This window comes from Lichenostomus cassidix, chromosome 9 (genome assembly GCF_008360975.1).
Source record: "Lichenostomus cassidix isolate B80296 chromosome 9, HeHo_3.0, whole genome shotgun sequence".
NCBI lineage: Eukaryota > Metazoa > Chordata > Aves > Passeriformes > Meliphagidae > Lichenostomus > Lichenostomus cassidix.
In genome coordinates this window covers 24,062,890-24,081,882 of record NC_139490.1, presented here as the reverse complement: position 1 = coordinate 24,081,882, position 18,993 = coordinate 24,062,890, and the positions used below count along the sequence as shown (strand labels likewise).

General features: G+C 41.7%; 1 protein-coding gene across 2 annotated transcripts in view; it reads left to right on the top strand.

The window, feature by feature from the left end:
* Positions 1-18,993, top strand: part of ARMC8 (armadillo repeat containing 8) — a 61,364-nt gene that overhangs the window by 16,151 nt on the left and 26,220 nt on the right. For both annotated transcript variants that reach the window (XM_085069991.1, XM_085069990.1), the window contains 3 exons: positions 9,590-9,732; positions 9,833-9,930; positions 17,361-17,453. In XM_085069991.1, the coding sequence (XP_084926117.1) occupies positions 9,590-9,732; positions 9,833-9,930; positions 17,361-17,453 (334 nt within the window). The remainder of the gene's footprint in view (positions 1-9,589; positions 9,733-9,832; positions 9,931-17,360; positions 17,454-18,993) is intronic.

Genomic DNA, 18,993 nt, shown 5'->3' with positions numbered 1-18,993 from the left:
TCCAAATCTAGTTCTTACATTTTGTAGGACTTCTGTTCCCTCAGTTATCCTGCTTTCTGCTGCTGTTTGTTCTGTGCCCAGTAATGAAAAATCAAAAGTGCTTTTATTCTTCATTGTTGTTAATGCCTTCTTGCTGCCCAGGTAAATTATTCAATCTACAACTGCAGATAAATGACTGGACATGGGAAATCTTAAAAGGTGAACTATCACACTTGTCCTTGCTTCAGGACAAGTTATTCTCAAATGACAGGAAATCTGATATCAAGGCTCTTCAGACTGGAGGAGTAGATGAAGTACATTGGGTTATTGTGACAAAGATGATTCTCCCTGACTATAACCTGGCATCATCTACCCCAAGTGTCTTTCTGAAGGTTTTACAATTTCCTCAGGGTGTTGCAGACTGATTTAACTAGATTATAGACTGTTTAGATTAGAGAACTCCTTTGGTTGTTCTCTGTCAAGGGGGTGGGAATCCATTGTCTCTTTTGATGTGCCTTCTAATCAGTGAAGCTGTTGGAGTACAGGGACCTGTGGAATTCCAGTCTGGAAAGGCAAGCCTCTCCTTCAGTGGGGAAAGGAATAACCAACCTGGCATTCTTCAGTTTGTCTTTAAAAGAAGTTTTCTTTTCACAAAGTTCAGTTACAGCCTGTCAAGAGAAGTCAATTCTCTTCTCTAATGGGGATTAGAATTCTGCTGCTGCAGAATTGTCCTGTGGTTCAGCTTGTTGTTTACTCATTTCTTGCTTCTCTCTTCTTCCCCAAGTATTACTCCATCAGGCTTTCAGAAAATACCCTTTAGACCCAAGGAACCCCTTCAGACCTGTCACTTAGTGGAAAAGAAAAGAGTGTTCAAATATTAGAACAGACTCATATGAGGTTTGGGAACAAGTCTAGGAAGTATCTTTTCTTTGAAATTGGGCCAAATGCTACTGGGCCATATGAAATAGCCCTATTATTTTAAAATATTCCAAAGAAATGCAAAGTCCTTTGAAGATCTCCATACAAAGGAAGCAATTGCTGTGGTAGAATGGTGGATCCCTGTTGTTCCTGGGCCAGTGGCCTGCTGAGTCTGAGCTGGCTGTTCAATGGTGTCAACTTTGGAAAGGGACATGTATCAATACCTAAAATGAATTTTTTTTGGGGCCCTTTAAAGTTTAGTGTGACCTGTGGTCACCTCTGAACTGCTTGTTCTGAAGAGTGTGTTAGGAAAAACAGTTGATTGAAGAAAACTTGCAGAATTGCCATGTCTGGAATTTAAAACTGGGAGGTGTTAAAGCTATGTGGATGCATGCATAGACATGGCCCTCGATGTTCAGACTGGAAATAGCCAGCCTGTGTGTGAATTTTCTTTCCTAAGAAGTGATTTTCTGTATCACTTCGTAGAATCGTAGAATTTCCATTCTCATGGAATGCTGGCCTTGGGCCCCTGTCAGGACTGCAGAAATGTTACTTTTTGAAATTCTTGCTTTTTAGTAGCAGTCCCAGAAAGTAGGATTTTTAAAGTTTAGAGGGGAAAAGTTATTTTAAGGCCAAGTTCTTTCAGTGGTAGACCAACTTAAAGCTAAGTCAGCATTGCCAAAAATGGTTTCCTACTTGTACCATCCTTCAGCATTTTTTTCCTTCTACCCCACATTAGTGCTAGCAGAGGCCAAGAAGTCCACAGTAATTGTTGGTGTGCTTCTTTACTCAGCGGTTTTATAAGAACAAATGCTGCAGCTTTTGTGTCTCTCACCATGTCAGACACCTCTTCAGAGTCCAAGTCCAATATTTAATGCTTTCTGTCAGTTCCTCTTACAAAAGATCTCAGGGAAATGATTGAATCCTCAGTTCAAATGTAAATTGTTCTTTCCTAACTTGACAGGGCTTCTGAACTAACTAAGCACTGTTCGTCTAGTTAGTCTGTATTGCTGCTGGCTCCCACTTCTCTCAACAGTAAATGACTCCCAGAGGTGGAATTGGAAAATAAAACCCTTCGGTGAAATGAACATGAGAAAGTTCCTGATAAATCAGTGTTGCAAGTCTGTGGAGCAGCTTTTGGTAGCCAGAGAGATGCAGCATTGCTGGTTTGCCATCCAGACACCAATGGGGCCTTTCGATCCTGGGATAGTGTCCTTCCTTCCTTCCTTCGTGTAGGGGATGGCAGTGTGGCGAAGGCAATGTCAAATTCCAGTCATCAGAGCACAGCTCTGTCTTCCTGTTTGTTGTGGTTACCTGTTGAAGCTCTGATCTGTGCGATTTTGATAAAAACCTCACCTGAATCAAGTTATTGCTATCTAATTATTGCTGAGAGTTCAGTATTTAAAGTCTAATCCACTTCATTAAGAGCTTCAGTTATTCCTTTGCTCCAAAATGAGTACAGTTTTTAAATCGCATCTTAATCCCAACCACCCAGGGCCTTTAACAAAACCCCTAAATCATTCTCGTTGCTTACTGAAAATGATTTTCTGACTTCCAGCTGATTGTTCCCCTGTTACATAGTCAATTATTTGGAGTGGTAAGATGGTAGTGTACTTCTTCCCAAAGCTTTCTCTAGGTAGGTGCACCTCAAAGAGTTTTGTATAGTTAATTTTAACTTTTCCATGTAATTTATGAGTGAGTCTGTTTAACTGTTCGGTTTTAAAATTTTTTAAATTTCTTTGGAGCACATTTTAAAGGCTATGTAGAACAGCTGAAGGATTCTTTTCCATTCCATCATTTGAATTTTGAGTTCTGCACAGCAGACTGTTAGGTTGTCTATGGAAGTGAAAAGTAGTAAGAATTTATTAGGGTTTTAAATTGTTTCTAGGGCTGTGAACACACCAACATGAAATTTTATGTTTCAATTTATTGTTAAACATAATCAAATTCCTTCAGGGAGTGTTCTTTTAGAGTTTGCCGAAAGAATAAAAAATTGCTGCTTTGATAACTGTGTAACCTGGTAAAAAAGATGAGAATGAAAATGCTTTAGGTGGCTCTGCCCCTGGCAGTGTAGGTAAAAGTGAGGTGAAAAGCCAATTTGGTGTAACAGCTCTTCTCACGGAGCTACTCTCTGTACTTCTGACCGTGTTCTGCCTCTACTTCTTGTGTTGTGTTTGACTGCACAGAGATCTCCCTCAGCTCAATAATCACACAAAACTAATTCTCACAAAAAGCAGGTCTTCTTCTGTGGAGTTAAAAACAAGACAGAGGAGCAGAGAATGGGGAGAGCAGAACTTGCCCCACAGCCGTGGAGAAATGTGCCATGGATCTCCATAATGGGAGCTGGAAAATTGACCAGGACAGTCCCTTCAAATGACTCAATATTTGATCCTGCCTTGGAGCCAGGCCAGTGACCTGAGGATGTGTCAGAGCTCCTCATGGCTCCAGCGCTCCTCTGTGCCCCACTGATTGCCCTGGTGCCTGCAGGAGCTGAGGTCTGGCTGCTGCTGGGGGTGTTAATAAATGCGCTGTTACCAGGTCTGCACATCTTCTGGGACCTTCATCATCCCTGGCATGTTCCCAGCTTGCTTCCAGGAACTCCATGCACTTGGACACAGCATTGTGAGGTCTGTCATGTGCATTAGAGAGTGTTTATTCCAAACTTCTTGGATGTCCTTACGAGGCCAGGACACAATTGTTTCCTGCTGCCTTGTTCTACTTTTTGTGCAGTTTGCGTTGGGATTTTCTGTTGTGCACTCCACAGGATGGGAATCTGTGCCCAGGTGCTGTGGTTTGCTGTCGGAGGGGAAGCTTCACCTGCCATGCTGGTGTTTTTCAAGGCTTGCTTTGCTCTAGGATGGTGAAAGAGGTGGGGAGCAGGGCCTCTCACAGGCTTCCTGTGGTAGTCCTTTGCTTTTCTTCAAATCAAGTTAGGAGTCAGGACCTGATTACATAATTAGACATCTCTTGAAGAGGAATAACCCTGTCCAGGTATTGGTATATAACTGGAACAAGGTATTCTTGTAACCCAGCTGTGGAGTACAGGTGAGTCAGGACAAATATTTGCAGGCAGCAGAATTGCATGAGAGGTGTTGTTTAAAAGCTGTGCAACCCCATATCTCTGAAGTGCCTGTTCTGATAGCAAAAAGAATGTTGTTAATACAAGATGTACTTCTAATGCCACCTTTTCTATTGTGTATTTTTATTAGAATTTTAAGTTTCAAATTTAAAAACATCACATAGAAGGTAGCTTTATGATACCTTGCATTACTTGTTCTTAAGGAGCTGGAAGAGTCAAATCTGTACAAAATTACTCAAAAATATGTTCTTGATGTCCTCTTTCATATGCAGATGCTGGATATTGGATGGTGATGTCAAACTCAGTGAGACTACAGTGTAATCTTTTTGTATACAATGGAGAATTTCGAACTGCAGGTGAATGGAAAGTAAAAATAGCTTGATTTTTGGTTTAAGGCTGCTTGGCATCCTCAGACAAAAACCTTTTAGAATTCGTTTGTCTAAAGGAACGGTAGGTTGTTCAGATGGTGGTCACAGGCTGGCTGATGTTCTAATTCAGACAGGAGTTAGTGGAAGACTTAGAATAAAGTTTGAATGTGTTTTATCAAAGTAAATGGAATGAACAGTCTGATGGTGAACTTACGATTAAGACATCTGTCTTGGGCAAAGTGATAAGGTGGTTGAAGCAAGACTAGGTGAAGATGTTGCTTTATGTAATGCGTATTAACACAGGTTTTGTGAAGCAAGAGGCTTTTATTGTCTTTAAAATAGTCTTGAACTGAAACAGTGTAATTCACTGTGGAAGTTAAAAAGCTCTGAGTACTGTTTGTGTACATTTATCTCTATTTGGCTTCAGGGGCTGTGTGTTGATCCCATATATTCTGGTATAAATAGCTGAAAAGAAAGAACATATTTCTATTTTGCTGAGTGGGTCATGGAATGGTCATACAGAGAAACATTGGAATAAACTGAGTTCAGACTGGAAATCTGACAGTGCTGATGCACTGGGATGAAGGGTTTTGATCTAGTAACCAAGAGGAGAGGCTGTGCTGCAGCCACCTCAGCTGCCTTCAAGTCACTGTATTATGAACACGTCGAGGGAGCTGGGCAGCACCAGGGTAGGAGCCAGGACAGGAATCTGTGGAGTGCTGGAGGAAGCATTCCTGCTGTAAAAGGGATCTCTATGGAGAGGAGCTGTGGCTGTTTTCAAATGAAGCATCATGAAAGAGGAAGGTGAGGGAAAAGTTGATTGTAGTCATGAAAAATACAGAGTTTTAAATCCAGAGCTCTTGCAGCTCAGTAGATATTGACACTCTCCAAAGTTGAGTTTAGTTATGTGAACAAGAATCAGACTGCATGCAAGTTATGTGGTGTATATAGAACAGCTCATGGAATATTAATGTCAGTGAAGATGTCTAATCATTAGGATAAATTACTAAAGCTGTAAGCTGAGACTCCTTGTTTTTATTCCTAAGGGAAAACTTTCTTTGCTGCCAACTTCCTTACTTATACGCTGCATACTGTTCAACTTGGCTCTTTTAAAAAACTGGCATATTTCAGAAGCAGTTACCTTTGCTTTGTAGGGCTTTTTAGGGAGTAGAGTTAGCTCAGGTCCCTTGGATCCAGCCTCTGGAGATTTGGAATTACCATTGCTTTCATAAGGGAAACTGGCGTCTCACTTCAGGATAGATTTCTGTGAATAACAGTCATAAAAATCACTTGGTTTTGAGTCTTCATGTGTAAGAATCTATAGCTACTTAATTTGTCACTTCAGATACTATTGTACAGAAATTATTCTGAGTGCTTTTAAAGTTATACTTAGTTCTGTCTTTGGAAAGTTCAGTGGAATGTAATTGTTATGTCTGAAAAGCTGTGCTTTTTAGCACTAAAAAGAACAGATTTAAAAAAAAAGTTTGTTGTCCTACCTTGTTTGAGTTATTCTCAATACATGAACTCTGTTTACAGTTTGGGATCAGCTCTCACTGGGACTTGCAGCATATTCAGAGGTCACCCTCTATGCATGCAGTGACTTGTTATTCCATATTCTGTCAGCCAACAGAACTCACTTCAGCAGTGCCTTCATCTTCAGCAGTGCCTTCATCTGTGTGTTCATCACAGGGATTCCCAGGGCAGAGCTTTTGGGCCTTCTTGTAATGGACTGGAAGACAAGCATCTTCCAAGGTAGATTAAGTTCTAATAGGAATTGTGGTAATTCCAGGAATAGTGTATTCATCCCCTTTGCAAGGGACTGGTAATACGTGTTCAGATAATTATGGCTCAACTAAAGCTCTTATTCATATAACATACTTTGATGAAAGGTGTCTTAAGCTTAACAGCACACAAACTGCTACCCCGGGCTTTCTCCATGGGCCTTCTTATAGGGCTTGAGGAAGTGCTGAGTTTCATCTCTTCCTCAGGTGGTTTTAGGAACTTGAGAAATTTCTGTGCCAACTTGTAAATGGGATGGAGTGTGAAAGAGGGAATTTTTATACTTTTTAACTGTGAGGTTTGGTGCTCAGATTGGATTGGGGAGGTCTAAATCATGCCAATCTGTGTTATGGTGCAGGACTCTGCTGCATCACACCCACCAGTCATTGTCAAAGGAAAGGGAAATCCGAGCTGTGTCTTTTCCTTGCTAAGCCACTGTAGTTTCCTTTTGCTCAGCAGCTGCTTCCCTTGGAAGTTTTCTACTTTAAAATAATCTGTGGTTTTCCCAGGTGTACATCATTCCTCCAGCTGACCTTACTTCTGTTTCTTGGCATGGTTGTTTATGGAGTCCCTTAGTCACTTAATTGCCCTTAGAAGGGCAGGGACAAATGGCAGAAGTTTTATTCTATATAAATATTAGAGGAAAATATGTGAAGAAGCCTTACAGAGGTTTGAAAAAAGTCAAAATACTGCATTTTAAAACCTTGGAAAATGCTCATGAATATGTTGTGAGATCTTTCCGTCGGCTTTATTTCATTTCCTGTTTGTTGTAATGAACTTTACTGCAGGACCACAGGCTGAAGAGTGTCAACAAGAACATTAGCACCTTTTTGCTGGTTTAGAGTATGTTTTCTGTGTATCTCTGCTTTTGTTTTCCACTGAAGTTCTTGGGCTCTACAAAAGTGTGTTGTGGTGGTTCTAGCAGAGCCTTGTTCCAGTGTTTCTGCAGGTTTGGAAGTCCAAAGGCTGACTGATGAGGAATAAGGCTGGAGATCAGGGATCCAGGTTATGCAGGGACATCGTGTTCTTAGCACATGTGAGCTATGAACAAGTACCTTAATCATATTTTTAAGTTTCCAAAATCCAAATTATAATCTTCTCTTCTGTCCCCTGCATGTAAATGCCATTTTTCTACCTTTTTATCCTGATGATATTAATATTAGGGAGGAATGCATTACATCTTTGCTGAATTTGTCTATGCTAGAGCCTGGGAACAACAAACCAGTCCATGTTGTGCCCTGGGACAATAGAAGGATTTGGATCTTTGTATTTAATGTTTGACAGTACTTTATTAATTAACAGTTTCATCTTTAGTGACTGTATGGATTCTCCTAATTTGAAACTTTTTTTGTAATTTTATGGTTTGTTTTTGAAACTACTTAATTTTCAATGTTACTTGGTGTCAGTTTTGTCTTTTAAAGACAGAAATAGAAAATATTACAATATGCATGTCTAGCTCTGTGGAACACCTGATCTGAACCTCAAACTTATTTTAAAGATGTAGAAAAGGATATTATTAGTGTTTCAGAAACTTATTATATATAAAATGGGAACTTAAATTTTGATCTTCACTAATTATAAAGTTTAGTTAGGGGTTTCTATTTTAAGCAAGTGGAAAGACTTTAGATTGTAGTCAGCATGTTTCATTTTTGCTCTTTAACAGTAGCAAAGCTGTAACATCTGTTCCACGTGTGGAGTGTTAATGGTAAAGAAAATAGTAATTACTTTCTTTGGAAGAGAACAGCCTTCAGAATTTACTGTGCTTTTGAATTTTTTAAAAAATCCTTTTGGGGAAAAAAGTCTTTTTAGGACATGATACTGAGGGGCTGGAGTGTGTTCAAGGAAGGGAACAGAGCTGGGGAAGGGGCTGGAGCCCTAGGAGTGGCTGAGGGAGCTATGAAAGTAGCTCAGCCTGGAGAAAAGGAGGCTCAGGGGGACCTTGTGGCTCTGCACAACTGCTGACAGGAGGGGACAGCCAAGGGCGGTCGGGCTGTGCTCCCAGGGAACAAGAGACAGGATGAAAGGACACAGCTTCAGGCTGGGCCAGGGGAGGCTCAGGTTGGATATTGGGAAAATTCGTTCATGGGAAGGGTTGTCCAGCCCTGGCAGAGCTGCCCAGGGCAGTGGTGGAGTACCCATCCCTGGAGGGTTTTAAAAGCTGTGTGGATGTGGCACTTGGGGACATGGGTTGGCGGTGGCCCTGGCAGTGCTGGGGGGATGGTTGGACTTGATGATCTGAGGGGACTTCTCCAACTTTAATGATTCTGTGATTCATTCTGTGACTGAACATTTCTGGGTACAAGGAGCAGGTTATTTGTTGAACACCTTGATAATCAGAGAAGGCTGTTGGCCTGATTTGTACAGGGAAGATGCATCTCAGAGCAGATTTTCAGGACTTCTGAGTGAAAATGGAAGGAAATACTCCTACATTTCTGAATTTCTAAATTAACCTCTAGGTTATTGAAGGCTGTTTTAAAAGATGTTATTGCTACTGACATTTTAAAATTAGCAATTAGATCAATATTTACCAACACATGCAGCAGAGGAGTCAACCAGACTACTGAACAGTAGATGAGATTGTGCTTTCCATACAGGAACTCAATATCCTCTTCTTTTCCAGGATGAATTTTAGCCAGAATCTCTGAGTGCATTTGTACGTTACCGAAAAAGGTTTTGTTTCCTGTCGTTACCTGATCTAGAAGGCAGAGAAAATAACCATATATCTGTAAAGAAGTAATAGTAGTGCAAAGTTATCCAGTCCCACAGGTCCCAGGATTGAAGGAGTGCTGTTATTCCTCAGTGATGATTTTGCATGCCACTGATTATGTATTTTGCTTCTTGATACTGTAGAAAGAATCCAAAGTGATTTGGACCGAAACTGCACCATTGGCAAGATGTGCTTTAAGCTTGAAGTGATAGTGTTTAGCCCCAAGTCAGCTGCCTTCCTGCACATAAATATTTCCTGGGCATTCTTTGTGTTAGTATGTGATAATTTCTCAGTGTTCAAAACTCAGATTACTCTCAGCCCTCCCCATGCTTGTGCTTGGTAATGGACTTATTTTGCAGGTGTGACTGAGAAGAAATCACTGCCAAAGATAACCATCCCCACAGCGGTAATCAGGTGTTAGGGTTCCCTTTGCCATCAACCTCAAACTGCGGCCTCATTTCCTGTAACTGAAATTTGGGATCTCCCTGGTATCCTGAAAGCCCTCATCCTGTATATCAGTACTGAGACAGTACCTTTTTAAGAAAAAGCAATGGGGTATTTTTCTACACTAAGTGAAAGCTGTGTAGGAGCACTCTGTGTGAAAAGGTTATGAATTAAGTGCTTCTCTACTCTTGCTCAGTCTTCCTCTTTCTGTTAAGGATTTCATCCTCTTTACATAGCAGGATTCAGATTATTTTCTTCTAGACTTGAATTTTCTCTTCCATCTGAATTTTCCTCTAAAAATACTTGTGTTTGCAGGTTGCTGTATTTACTCCAGCAAGAGACCTCGAGCACAGAGCTGAGAACAGAATGCGCGGTGGTCCTGGGCAGCCTTGCCATGGGGACAGAGAACAATGTCAAATCTCTCCTAGACTGCCATATTATCCCAGCCTTACTGCAAGGTACTCCGCCCTTAATGGATCTGTGTTGGTAGATGTTCCTAAAGTACTGAAGTAAACAAAGATAATGAGACTGAATGGACAATTTTGCCTGTATTTATAGGGTTGCTATCACCAGATTTGAAGTTTATTGAAGCTTGCCTGCGATGTCTCCGTACCATTTTCATCAGCCCTGTAACTCCAGAGGATCTGCTGTACACAGTAAGTTGTAAGCAGACTATTATGTGTTTTTAAAGCCTACAGAGAGGGTGGGAGTGAAAAATCTTGTTTTCTGGAGTAGTGAGAAGGCCTTGTTTGAGCAACAGCGTTAGCACTTCTCACCTACCTTTAATATATCTGGTGCCACTAACATTTATGGCCTGTTTGGTACGAGCAGGTCACCAAGGCAGCCCACTGACAAAGAAAATACCTGCTTTTTCAGACTTGTGTGCAATCTTAAGGAGGAAAAACAGTCTCTAAATGATATTTTGAGGTACTGTTATCAGAGCTATACTGACAACAGTTACTTTCTGAAGCTTAAAGTTCTATCCAACACTATCCTTCCTCTCCAGATGGGAGAAGGCTTGCTCAGTTTTTGTACTTCCAGTGGAAGAGCTTCACCTCTAAAATGTTTCTGCCCTTAGTTAATATATGTGTGATTTGCATTTAAGTGACAGGACGATAGGAAATGTGCCTCTCCTATTGCTATAATCCTGAGTTCATCCTGGAGCTGTTGGTGCTGGCCCTGGTAAGGTGATGGGGCAGAGCTCTCACTGAAGGTACGGCTGTGTCCTGGGCTTGCCTAAAGCCAGGCACTTCCTCTTACTGGGAAGGAGGGTGAAGGAGGGTTTAGCTGCTTCCTTTGTCCTGGAGTAGGGGATGAGGTGAGCTGTTGGATGAAAGCTGTAGTGGACCAGCAATCTCCTCCTGCTCAGAAAAGGGGAGCATTGCCCCAGTCTTGGGGAGGTCACAGAGCAACTCCAGCTTCTGAGGGTAATTGGGAGCCCACAGTGAGAACCACTCTGGTCCCACTTAGGGAGCTGTTGCTTGCTGAGGAAGTCTTGATGCTTACAGAGAAGGGCACAGGTAGCACCTCGTGTCATACTTTCTTTACAGTTTGGCTATTAATAGTCCACAACAGATTTTCTTCATGATTTTTTGTCTAGTTGCTATGCAGTGCGCAATGTCTGTTTTGTTCTCTATTCCTTTTCCAATGGCTTCTTAGTTTTCATTCCAGACACATGGATGTCAACTTGTAGTTTTCTGTGGACTCGATCTTACCATACACCTATTCTGAATTTCATCTGGTAGTTTGTCTATCTTAGGAAGTCAGCTTGCATTTACTGTGTGTGGATTATCAGCTAGCTTTGTCCTCCACTGGTCACTGCCTTTTTTTTCCAGGTGTTTTGCGATTGTTCAGCAAGGAAAACTTCAGTGTGTATTGCATGTGTCAATGAAGGCACCTCTCCTGAGTGATCAAAGGGCTTCTTCTTTGTGTCTCTCTTCCTTTCTTTGGCTTCACTCCATGCTCCCAGATTCCCCCAAATCAGTCTTTAAGAGTTGATAATTGCAGAGGCATCTGCTTCCTGCTGTCAGCATCCAGAGCCAGGGTTTAAGATGATTGTCTCCATTAGCAATCCATATCTCTTCCTGGTGATCAGTGCTCAATAGGGACTTTTAATTGCTCCCTATTTGGAGGAGAGATTTGATATCTTGAAGGGAAAGGAAGGAGTAGAACATGGACAGAAATGGGAAAAAAACATCATTAGCGTAGAAATAGCCACTAACACGGGAAAAATATGCCCAAGAGACTGGGTTTTGTGTTTCATGCTTTGCTTTCTCTGCTGCACAGCAGGGACATCAATTGCTCCCCCAGTCCTTCTTCAGGCAAATGGGATGTCCTTGAATTAACCATAACCACAGGAAAGTATCATCTGGTGAGGGGTCCTTGCTCCTTAGTTCACCTGTAAAACCCATTTTCCCATTTCCTATTCCAGTTAGACACCTCGAAGTTAAGTATTTTATGACTTTACGACTGTGCTTAAGGTCCTATTTCTGCAAATCTGCCTTTTTTTTTTCCCCTTCTCTTGTGGGAATACCCAAAGCCACGCTTTGAAAAGTAATGAATACAGATCCTTTGAAAAGATGTTTTTCCTATCTCTTGGAAGGTACAGCCCCAGCCCACACTGCTGCAAGCTGTGTTTCACAAGGCAGCAGTTGAGACTTTGGCTTTGCAATTAAAGAAGTAATTATGGGCCTAATGAACACTTCATGGCAGACATTCCAACACAGAGAACAACAGGAAGAATTCAGAGTTCCCATTTAGCCGCCCTGCTCCCTCTTTGTTTCTGGTCCCAGCAGCTCCAGGGAGACTGTCACCATTTCCATGCAGCTGCAGGACTTGAAGGTCTCTCAAGTTCTGCCTTCTTCAGGTCCTGTTTTGAAAGGCAGGAGACCAGGTTTGTCAATGGCTTTTCATTCTGGCCCAGCAGTTCTGGAGAAAACTTCTGAGAAGTTGGATCTTGAGTTGTGTCTAACATGGAAGCTTTCCCAGAATTTTTTTGTGGTTTGACTGCAGAGAGAGAACACTCTCTCTCTCTCTCAGACCTTGGACAAGACTGTTTTCAAGACAAGGTGTTAGGAGTTAGCTTAACATCTCCAAGGGTGTTGCAGTCATTCCAGAGGTTTCAGGGACCTCTCAGTTAAAATCCACAATATACAAGTGCTTTAAAGAGAGCTTGTTAAAACATTTCTTTCTGTTTGTGACAGGTACACATCAGCCACAATAACCTGAATATTTCTCCCAGCAGAAGTGCTGAGTGTCAGAACTCCACCTTTCCTCTTTGAGCCTTTCCTTATGGACAGGAGCTTGAAGGATGAACTCCTGGCAGTTTAATTGTTGAGTTCCAAGGGTGAAACAGTTCTTCAGAGATGGAAGCATTTGGGCAGTTTCCTATAGGAGCTTGGGATTTGTACTGAGAAAATGTGCACATCCATCCATCCATCCATCCATCCATCCATCCATCCATCCAGTGTTGAGCTGGATGAACACTGAGCTCTCAGAAAGGGCAGGTTTTTAGGGTCTGGTCCTGAGCTGTGACACCAGGTTGTATCCAGACCTACTGTGCCAGGGGAACCCTTGTTATGGAGGCTTCCTGCATGGGCAGGGTGCAGGTTTTGGTGCTGAGACCCATTTAATGACAATGCAGCACCTGAAAATGAGGAATGACAGAGAGTGCCAGGGGCAGAGATCTATTGAGGTGGAGACATAGGTTCAGACTTCCTTAAATTCCAAGATTATTGTCTGTGTGAGCCAGCCAGCTCACCACAGCAAGGGAGTGTTTTGGGTTGCTGAGTAGATGGAAGCACTAAGGCAAATCCAGTTTGACTCTGACCCTGTTACTTCAACTCCTGATATCTTACTGAAAACAAAAAGAATGGAATCAGGGGCAGAAACTGTTTCCAGCCCATGAAGGCATTCTGCATGTTTCCTGACAGATGTTCTCAGTTGTGATCCCATTTTCCCTTCCTCAATGGGACCCAGATAAAATTCCAGTGAGAACTTGCTGTCTGTGGCTGCTGCGCTGGCCTTGCGGGAGGAGATGCATTCCCTTCTGGGAATTGCCTGTCCTTAAAGGAGCTTGGAGAGTGAGGGCACTGCAGCAGGATGAGCCTCTGTGCTGTTGAGACAATGAGGAATCAGTTTGAGAAATCTCACTCTCCAGAAATGATGAGTAAAAGGCATTCCTGCTTCCTGGGTAGGTTTGGGATGGAAAATCTCAACGTCAGCTGGTGATCAGCCAGGCTTGGTGAAGGGGAGGAGGCACAACTGAGAGGATCAGGATATGTTACACTGATTAATAGCCAGGTGTTTAATGAGCAATGAAACCCCGCTGCCAAGTGTACACGTGCTTCACCACAGCTCAGTGATCCACTCTTCCTAAGGGAGGAATCTGGGTCAGCCTCTCATGCCTTACTCTGTCTTTCCTCCCAGCTGTTTGTGATGGCTGAACCAGGAGCAAGGCTGAATGTTCCCCAGTCTGAGCTGCTTCCTAAAAATGAGTGTTGTAAAAGAACCAATTCTAGCTTATAGAGCTTGACTTTAAATTGTTTGGGTGAACAGAAGCATTTCAGTTTGCTGACTTGGAAAAAAAGAAAAGCAACCCTCTATTAAAAACAAATGCTTTAAGAATAGCCCTTACAAATTTTGTTTTGGTGTTAAAAAGGAATATGAAGAAAATAGGTATTGGGATCCAAGCAGGGAAATGTAACTGTTCATTCTCCCTGAGTTCTTTTTGTATGGACAAAAATTTTAATACAATACATGTGATATGCAGATATTTGTCCTAAGTTACCTGGAACTACTTTGTTAGCAAACAACATTTTAATGGCTTTGTGGATCTCTTTGTTTTAACTGTAAATTATGAGTGTAGACTCAATCTCAGTAGGATTACTAGGAAGATCCTTTGTTACTTAGGTGTCAGTACTGAATAAAAATGGAATTCTGTAGCCTCACACTGACACATAATCACTATTCACATTCAGTTGGAAGTCAGTTATGTTTCCCTGATAAACATTCCTGATAAACATTCCAAAATTATTCTACAACTTGGAGATATTTTAGCAGAATTGTAGAGTAAAATGAACAATTTTCTTACCAGCACAGTAAAGAAGCTCTTGGAACTTTCCAAGAGTTTTTAACCTTTTCATGCCCACAACGCTTCTGATTTGATGTAATAAAATGAGAAGGTGTGTAAAAGATATCTGCAAAGAATTGCTTCTTAAAGGTATAAGCCAGAATAGCTAATAATATGCTTTTTGTGTATTGCCAGAATTTCAGGGGACCCTCACTGTTATTTGCAAGGATTCATTAACTCTTATATCATATGTACAATGCCAGTGTTGGGGTCACAGTGGCACCGTAAATACCTTGTCATAGTGTTTGGTGGTAGAACAGCCCTGTCTCATGAATGCTAAATGAAAATGGTTTTCATCATCCAATATGAGAGCCTTCCCATCCAGGAATTTACCACTGGGTCATGGTGCCACAGTGGTCAGTAAAATGCTCTCACACAAATCACCATGTGCCATTTCATTCCCATTTCTGTAGCTCTGCTGTAGAGCTTCCCGGCAGTTTGAGGCTTGATTTCTGTCCACTTAGACCTTTACCAAAAGTCTTCAATCTATAAACTGCAGCTGGAATACTCATGTGATCAATGCTTCTGGATTTTTAGGTGAAACTGGACCATTGCACAAGGATGTCACTGGCTAGGGTGTGGAATAAATGTTTATTTGTTCCTTCCTGGTGTTAGATACAGATGGAGAGATGTTACACATTCATCTGTGTCGATTAAAAGAGTTTAACTGAATAATTATTTTATTCAAAGATGTGCTGCTTTAATGGTGGCACTTTGAATCCTTTGAAATAATTCAAGTTTCAGAGTCAAGAGATTTCCCTGTAGGTTTCAGGCCTTGCATCTTACAGTTTGAAGCTCCTTTTTTAAAACATTCCTGGCTGTGAATCCTGAGGTCTGTCTCTTCTGTCTCCCCTCCTGACTTCTTGATGGGCGTATCTTAGGGACACTTTGTCACTGAGCAGCCTCTTAGCACTCAATGTGATGTTGTGTTGAACACTGATGGGGCTTGATGCCTTCAGCTGCTGAAGATTTGCAGAAAAGGACAAGAATCTGTTTTAATGGGTCAAATTTGTTAAATCACAGAGGAATCCTTGGTATATTGTCAGTCTGTTTTGCTTTAACTCAGGGAAGTTGAGAACAGGCAGCCCAGAGAGGGTGTGGAGTCTCCCTCACTGGGGATATTCCAATCGGGACACACTCCTGTGCTCTGGGATGGCCCTGCTGCAGCAGGGAGGTGGCACCAGGTGACCACTGTGGGCCCTTCCAACCTGACCCATTCTGGGATTTAATGTCCACTATTGCCCTGCAATCGAACGAGTCCCTTGCTGCCTTTTGGGTTCTGGAGTTGGAAAAAAATAATGTGTTTGTCTCTGGGCTGTGTGTAAGGGCAGATCAGATGGAGCTGCTGTTGGCCAAACCCTGAGAATGTTGCTTAAAATAGGTAGTTCCTTGCTCTTCCTATGCACATAAGCATGACCTGAACATGGATATATGGCTGGTTGTACCTGAGAGAAAGTCTTTATAAATAACTTTCTTTCTGTAGGATGCTGAGATGCCAAAGGAGGCTCATGTTGATCTTTTCCAATTGATGAGAAACAAGCAGTAGAAACAAGCTGGGTTTATTCTCAGTGTGTTTCTTGGCTCTGTTGTCCTGTTGTTTCCTCTGGAGAATAAGAAGGCTGGATTGTCAGCAGCAAAGCTTCCTAGAATAAGTATGATAGTTGTATATATACACATAAATAAAGAATATTAAAAAAATAAATACAGCAGAGCTTTGTATAATCTCAAATACCTGTGCAAAGAGGGGAGACTGGGTACATGTTTATTTTGACAATGTTAAAAAGTGTGGTGGAAATTTCCCAGATAATTAGGAAATAAAATTTCTCATAACCAGTGTGTTTGAAGCTACAGTCACTGAAACAGTCAGGCCAGTGCTGCTTTCAGGGCTGTCACAGGAGCTGAGGTGCAGGAAGGTTTTGCTCTAATATCAATCCATCTCTCCCTAAATCAGAGACTTTTAATTCATCGTTGTGAAGGTAAATCAGAGTCTGACTTAGGTGTATAGGGCCAATATAGCACATATGCTTTGGAAAGGAAGGCTCATTCAATCCTTCCCTCTGCTCAGCTCCCTTTATCTCATGGAAGTAATTTAGTTTACCACTTTTTCAAACTAAAATGACCATTGTTTATTTTACTTTCGCCATAGTTCCTGCCACTAAAATGTGCTGGTAAAAGTAACTGAAAGCTTTAAAATGTTACAGTTTTGTAATTTACCACAGAGCTTAAGTAACTGGATGTGTTTTCAGACGAGAACTTGCCACAGAATCATGGAAAGGTTTGGGTTGCAAGGGACTTTAAAGATCATCTTGTTCCAACCCCCTGCATTGGCCTAGGGAACCTTCCACTTGAGTATAATGGTTTCGTTTTGCTGATTTATTTGGAATTCTCTGTCACTAGTGTCACACCCGCTGATAGTGTCTGTAGTGTGTGTTTGACTGCTAGACAAAGGACATTATGACCCCCCATGAATCAGTTCCAGGGGACTATGCCCTGTCCAGGCTGGCACTGTATTCCCTCCCTGCTCCCTTGGACTCAGGGCTGGGAGAAGAGGTAAGTCAGCCCCACTGGTGGTAAGACAATACTAAGGCAACTCCTGGGGTAATCCCTGACAGTGCCCTTGTTTGGTTTTGGTGTATTTTCTCCCCTGTTCTTCTATTGGTTTTGTCCCAAACATTCTGAAAGCAAATTACAGGAGTTTTATTCCTGTTATTCCTATTTATTCCGGTAGCACTGACCTTTTATTTTTTTTCCATGGGGGTTTGGCTCAGAACAGTCACTCGTGCCTTCAACTTTTAATGAACGGCTTTTAAGAGTCTTGCTCTGTATCTATGAATGTTTTGGTGGAAGGGAGAACACTGAGTGCAGAATCAGGAGTGCTGGTTTAAGTAACAAACTGCAAAGAGGCTGTGCTGAAATGCGTTGTTAACACTCTGTTCTTTTCTCACTTGTTTGCAGGATGCTACAGTTATTTCCCACCTCATGGCACTGCTTAGTAGGTCTCGATACACACAAGAATACATCTGTCAGATCTTCTCCCACTGCTGCAAAGTAAGAAAGACAATCAATGTTCTTTATGCAACCTGTGTTTCTGACCTGTAAGAATATGCATGTGCTGCCTTTTGTGGCAGGAATTTTGGGCCAGTGATGACTGAACTGGTACTGCTCTGCATTTGCTGCAGATTTGTTGAGGTCAATATGTGCTGCTCTGCAGTAGAAGAAAATACCAATATATTTTCTATACAAATATATGGGGGTTTTGTAGGCTTTGGCTACTAAACAAAGCCAACAGTCTAGGCAAGTATCAGTCTTTACTATTAGCACTGTAAATCTTAGAAGACTTCTGTTTTTAGTCTGAAAGTCTCAGGACAGTGTGAGCACCTCTTTGCAGAGGTCATGCAGCTGCTTTCAGCTGTTTTAAACCCAGAGACTTGTCTAAGAGGTGCTGTAGGTTGAGAGGAAGAGAAATGCTCTTCTCAGCTGAGCTCTGTCAGTTACAGGTTCATTCAGATACATGTTCATTCCTGCTATGTAATGCAGTTCTGTTGATAAGTGAAAACTGATTTAAAACCAACAGCAACCGCACCCCAAACATGGTTGTGTCTTTCCCTCCCCCCTTCCCCCCCTGTTCTAAGTTTCCACACAGGACTGGTTTTTATCGTTGCAGTTTTTTGGGAGTTACTGTACCAGTGAGTTATACAGTAACTGTTTTAAAATAATTCAGGGTAGGAAATGAGATTTTTACATCATCTTTTCCCTTTAGCAGCAATTTAAAACTAAAATATGCTAGATTGTGTACTAACAAATGAGAAAGTTCTCAAGTTTATGAATTTTTAAGTATTTACCTTGAAAAATGTCTTTCTACCTTATCACTTACAATGCATGCTCTGGAATGGTGAATTATTCCTTTGTTAAGTATCTGTGTTCCTTTGCCTTGACTGTTATTTCTGTACACTCATCCCATTGCATTTCTTCTGCTATGTGAAACTGAAGATGAAAACTGTCCAGTTAGGGGGATATAAAGATGCTAATGTTTAGAGAGCTGTTTAAAGAAAACATGAAGACAAAAGCCTACACTGGACTGTGGAAGTTCACATCTATAGCTAATAGTGGAAAAATAAAGGTATTTTAGGACCAAAAAGCCACCAGTGAGGTATGTCCAGTTTAAGTGGCCCTTGGAAGTCTCCTTAATAGGCTGAGGAGCTCAAACAGGTGAGGAATCAGGCCATGTTGGCTTACAAGAAAAATAACCCAGGACGAATTATAGGATGGTAGAGGAGTCAGTTTATACAATCAGGGGTTTGCTCTGGCCATATAAACCTCTCTGTTTTAAACCCTCTGTTTAAAACCTCTCCCTGTTGGCTGGGAGAGAACAGAAAACAGTTGTCATCTTTCTCCAAAGGGGTTATTTCCTTGCAGGTCCAGCAACTCCTGGGGACTTGCACATCCAAAATGATGTTAACAGAGCAAATGCCCAGTCACTTCACAAGTGAGGAGGGTCTTTTGAACTCACCATTCTGTTTTGAATGCCTTCTCCACTCCCAAAATCTCTCTCAGATTTTACAGTGAATGTCTGGAAAAAATCAAGTTT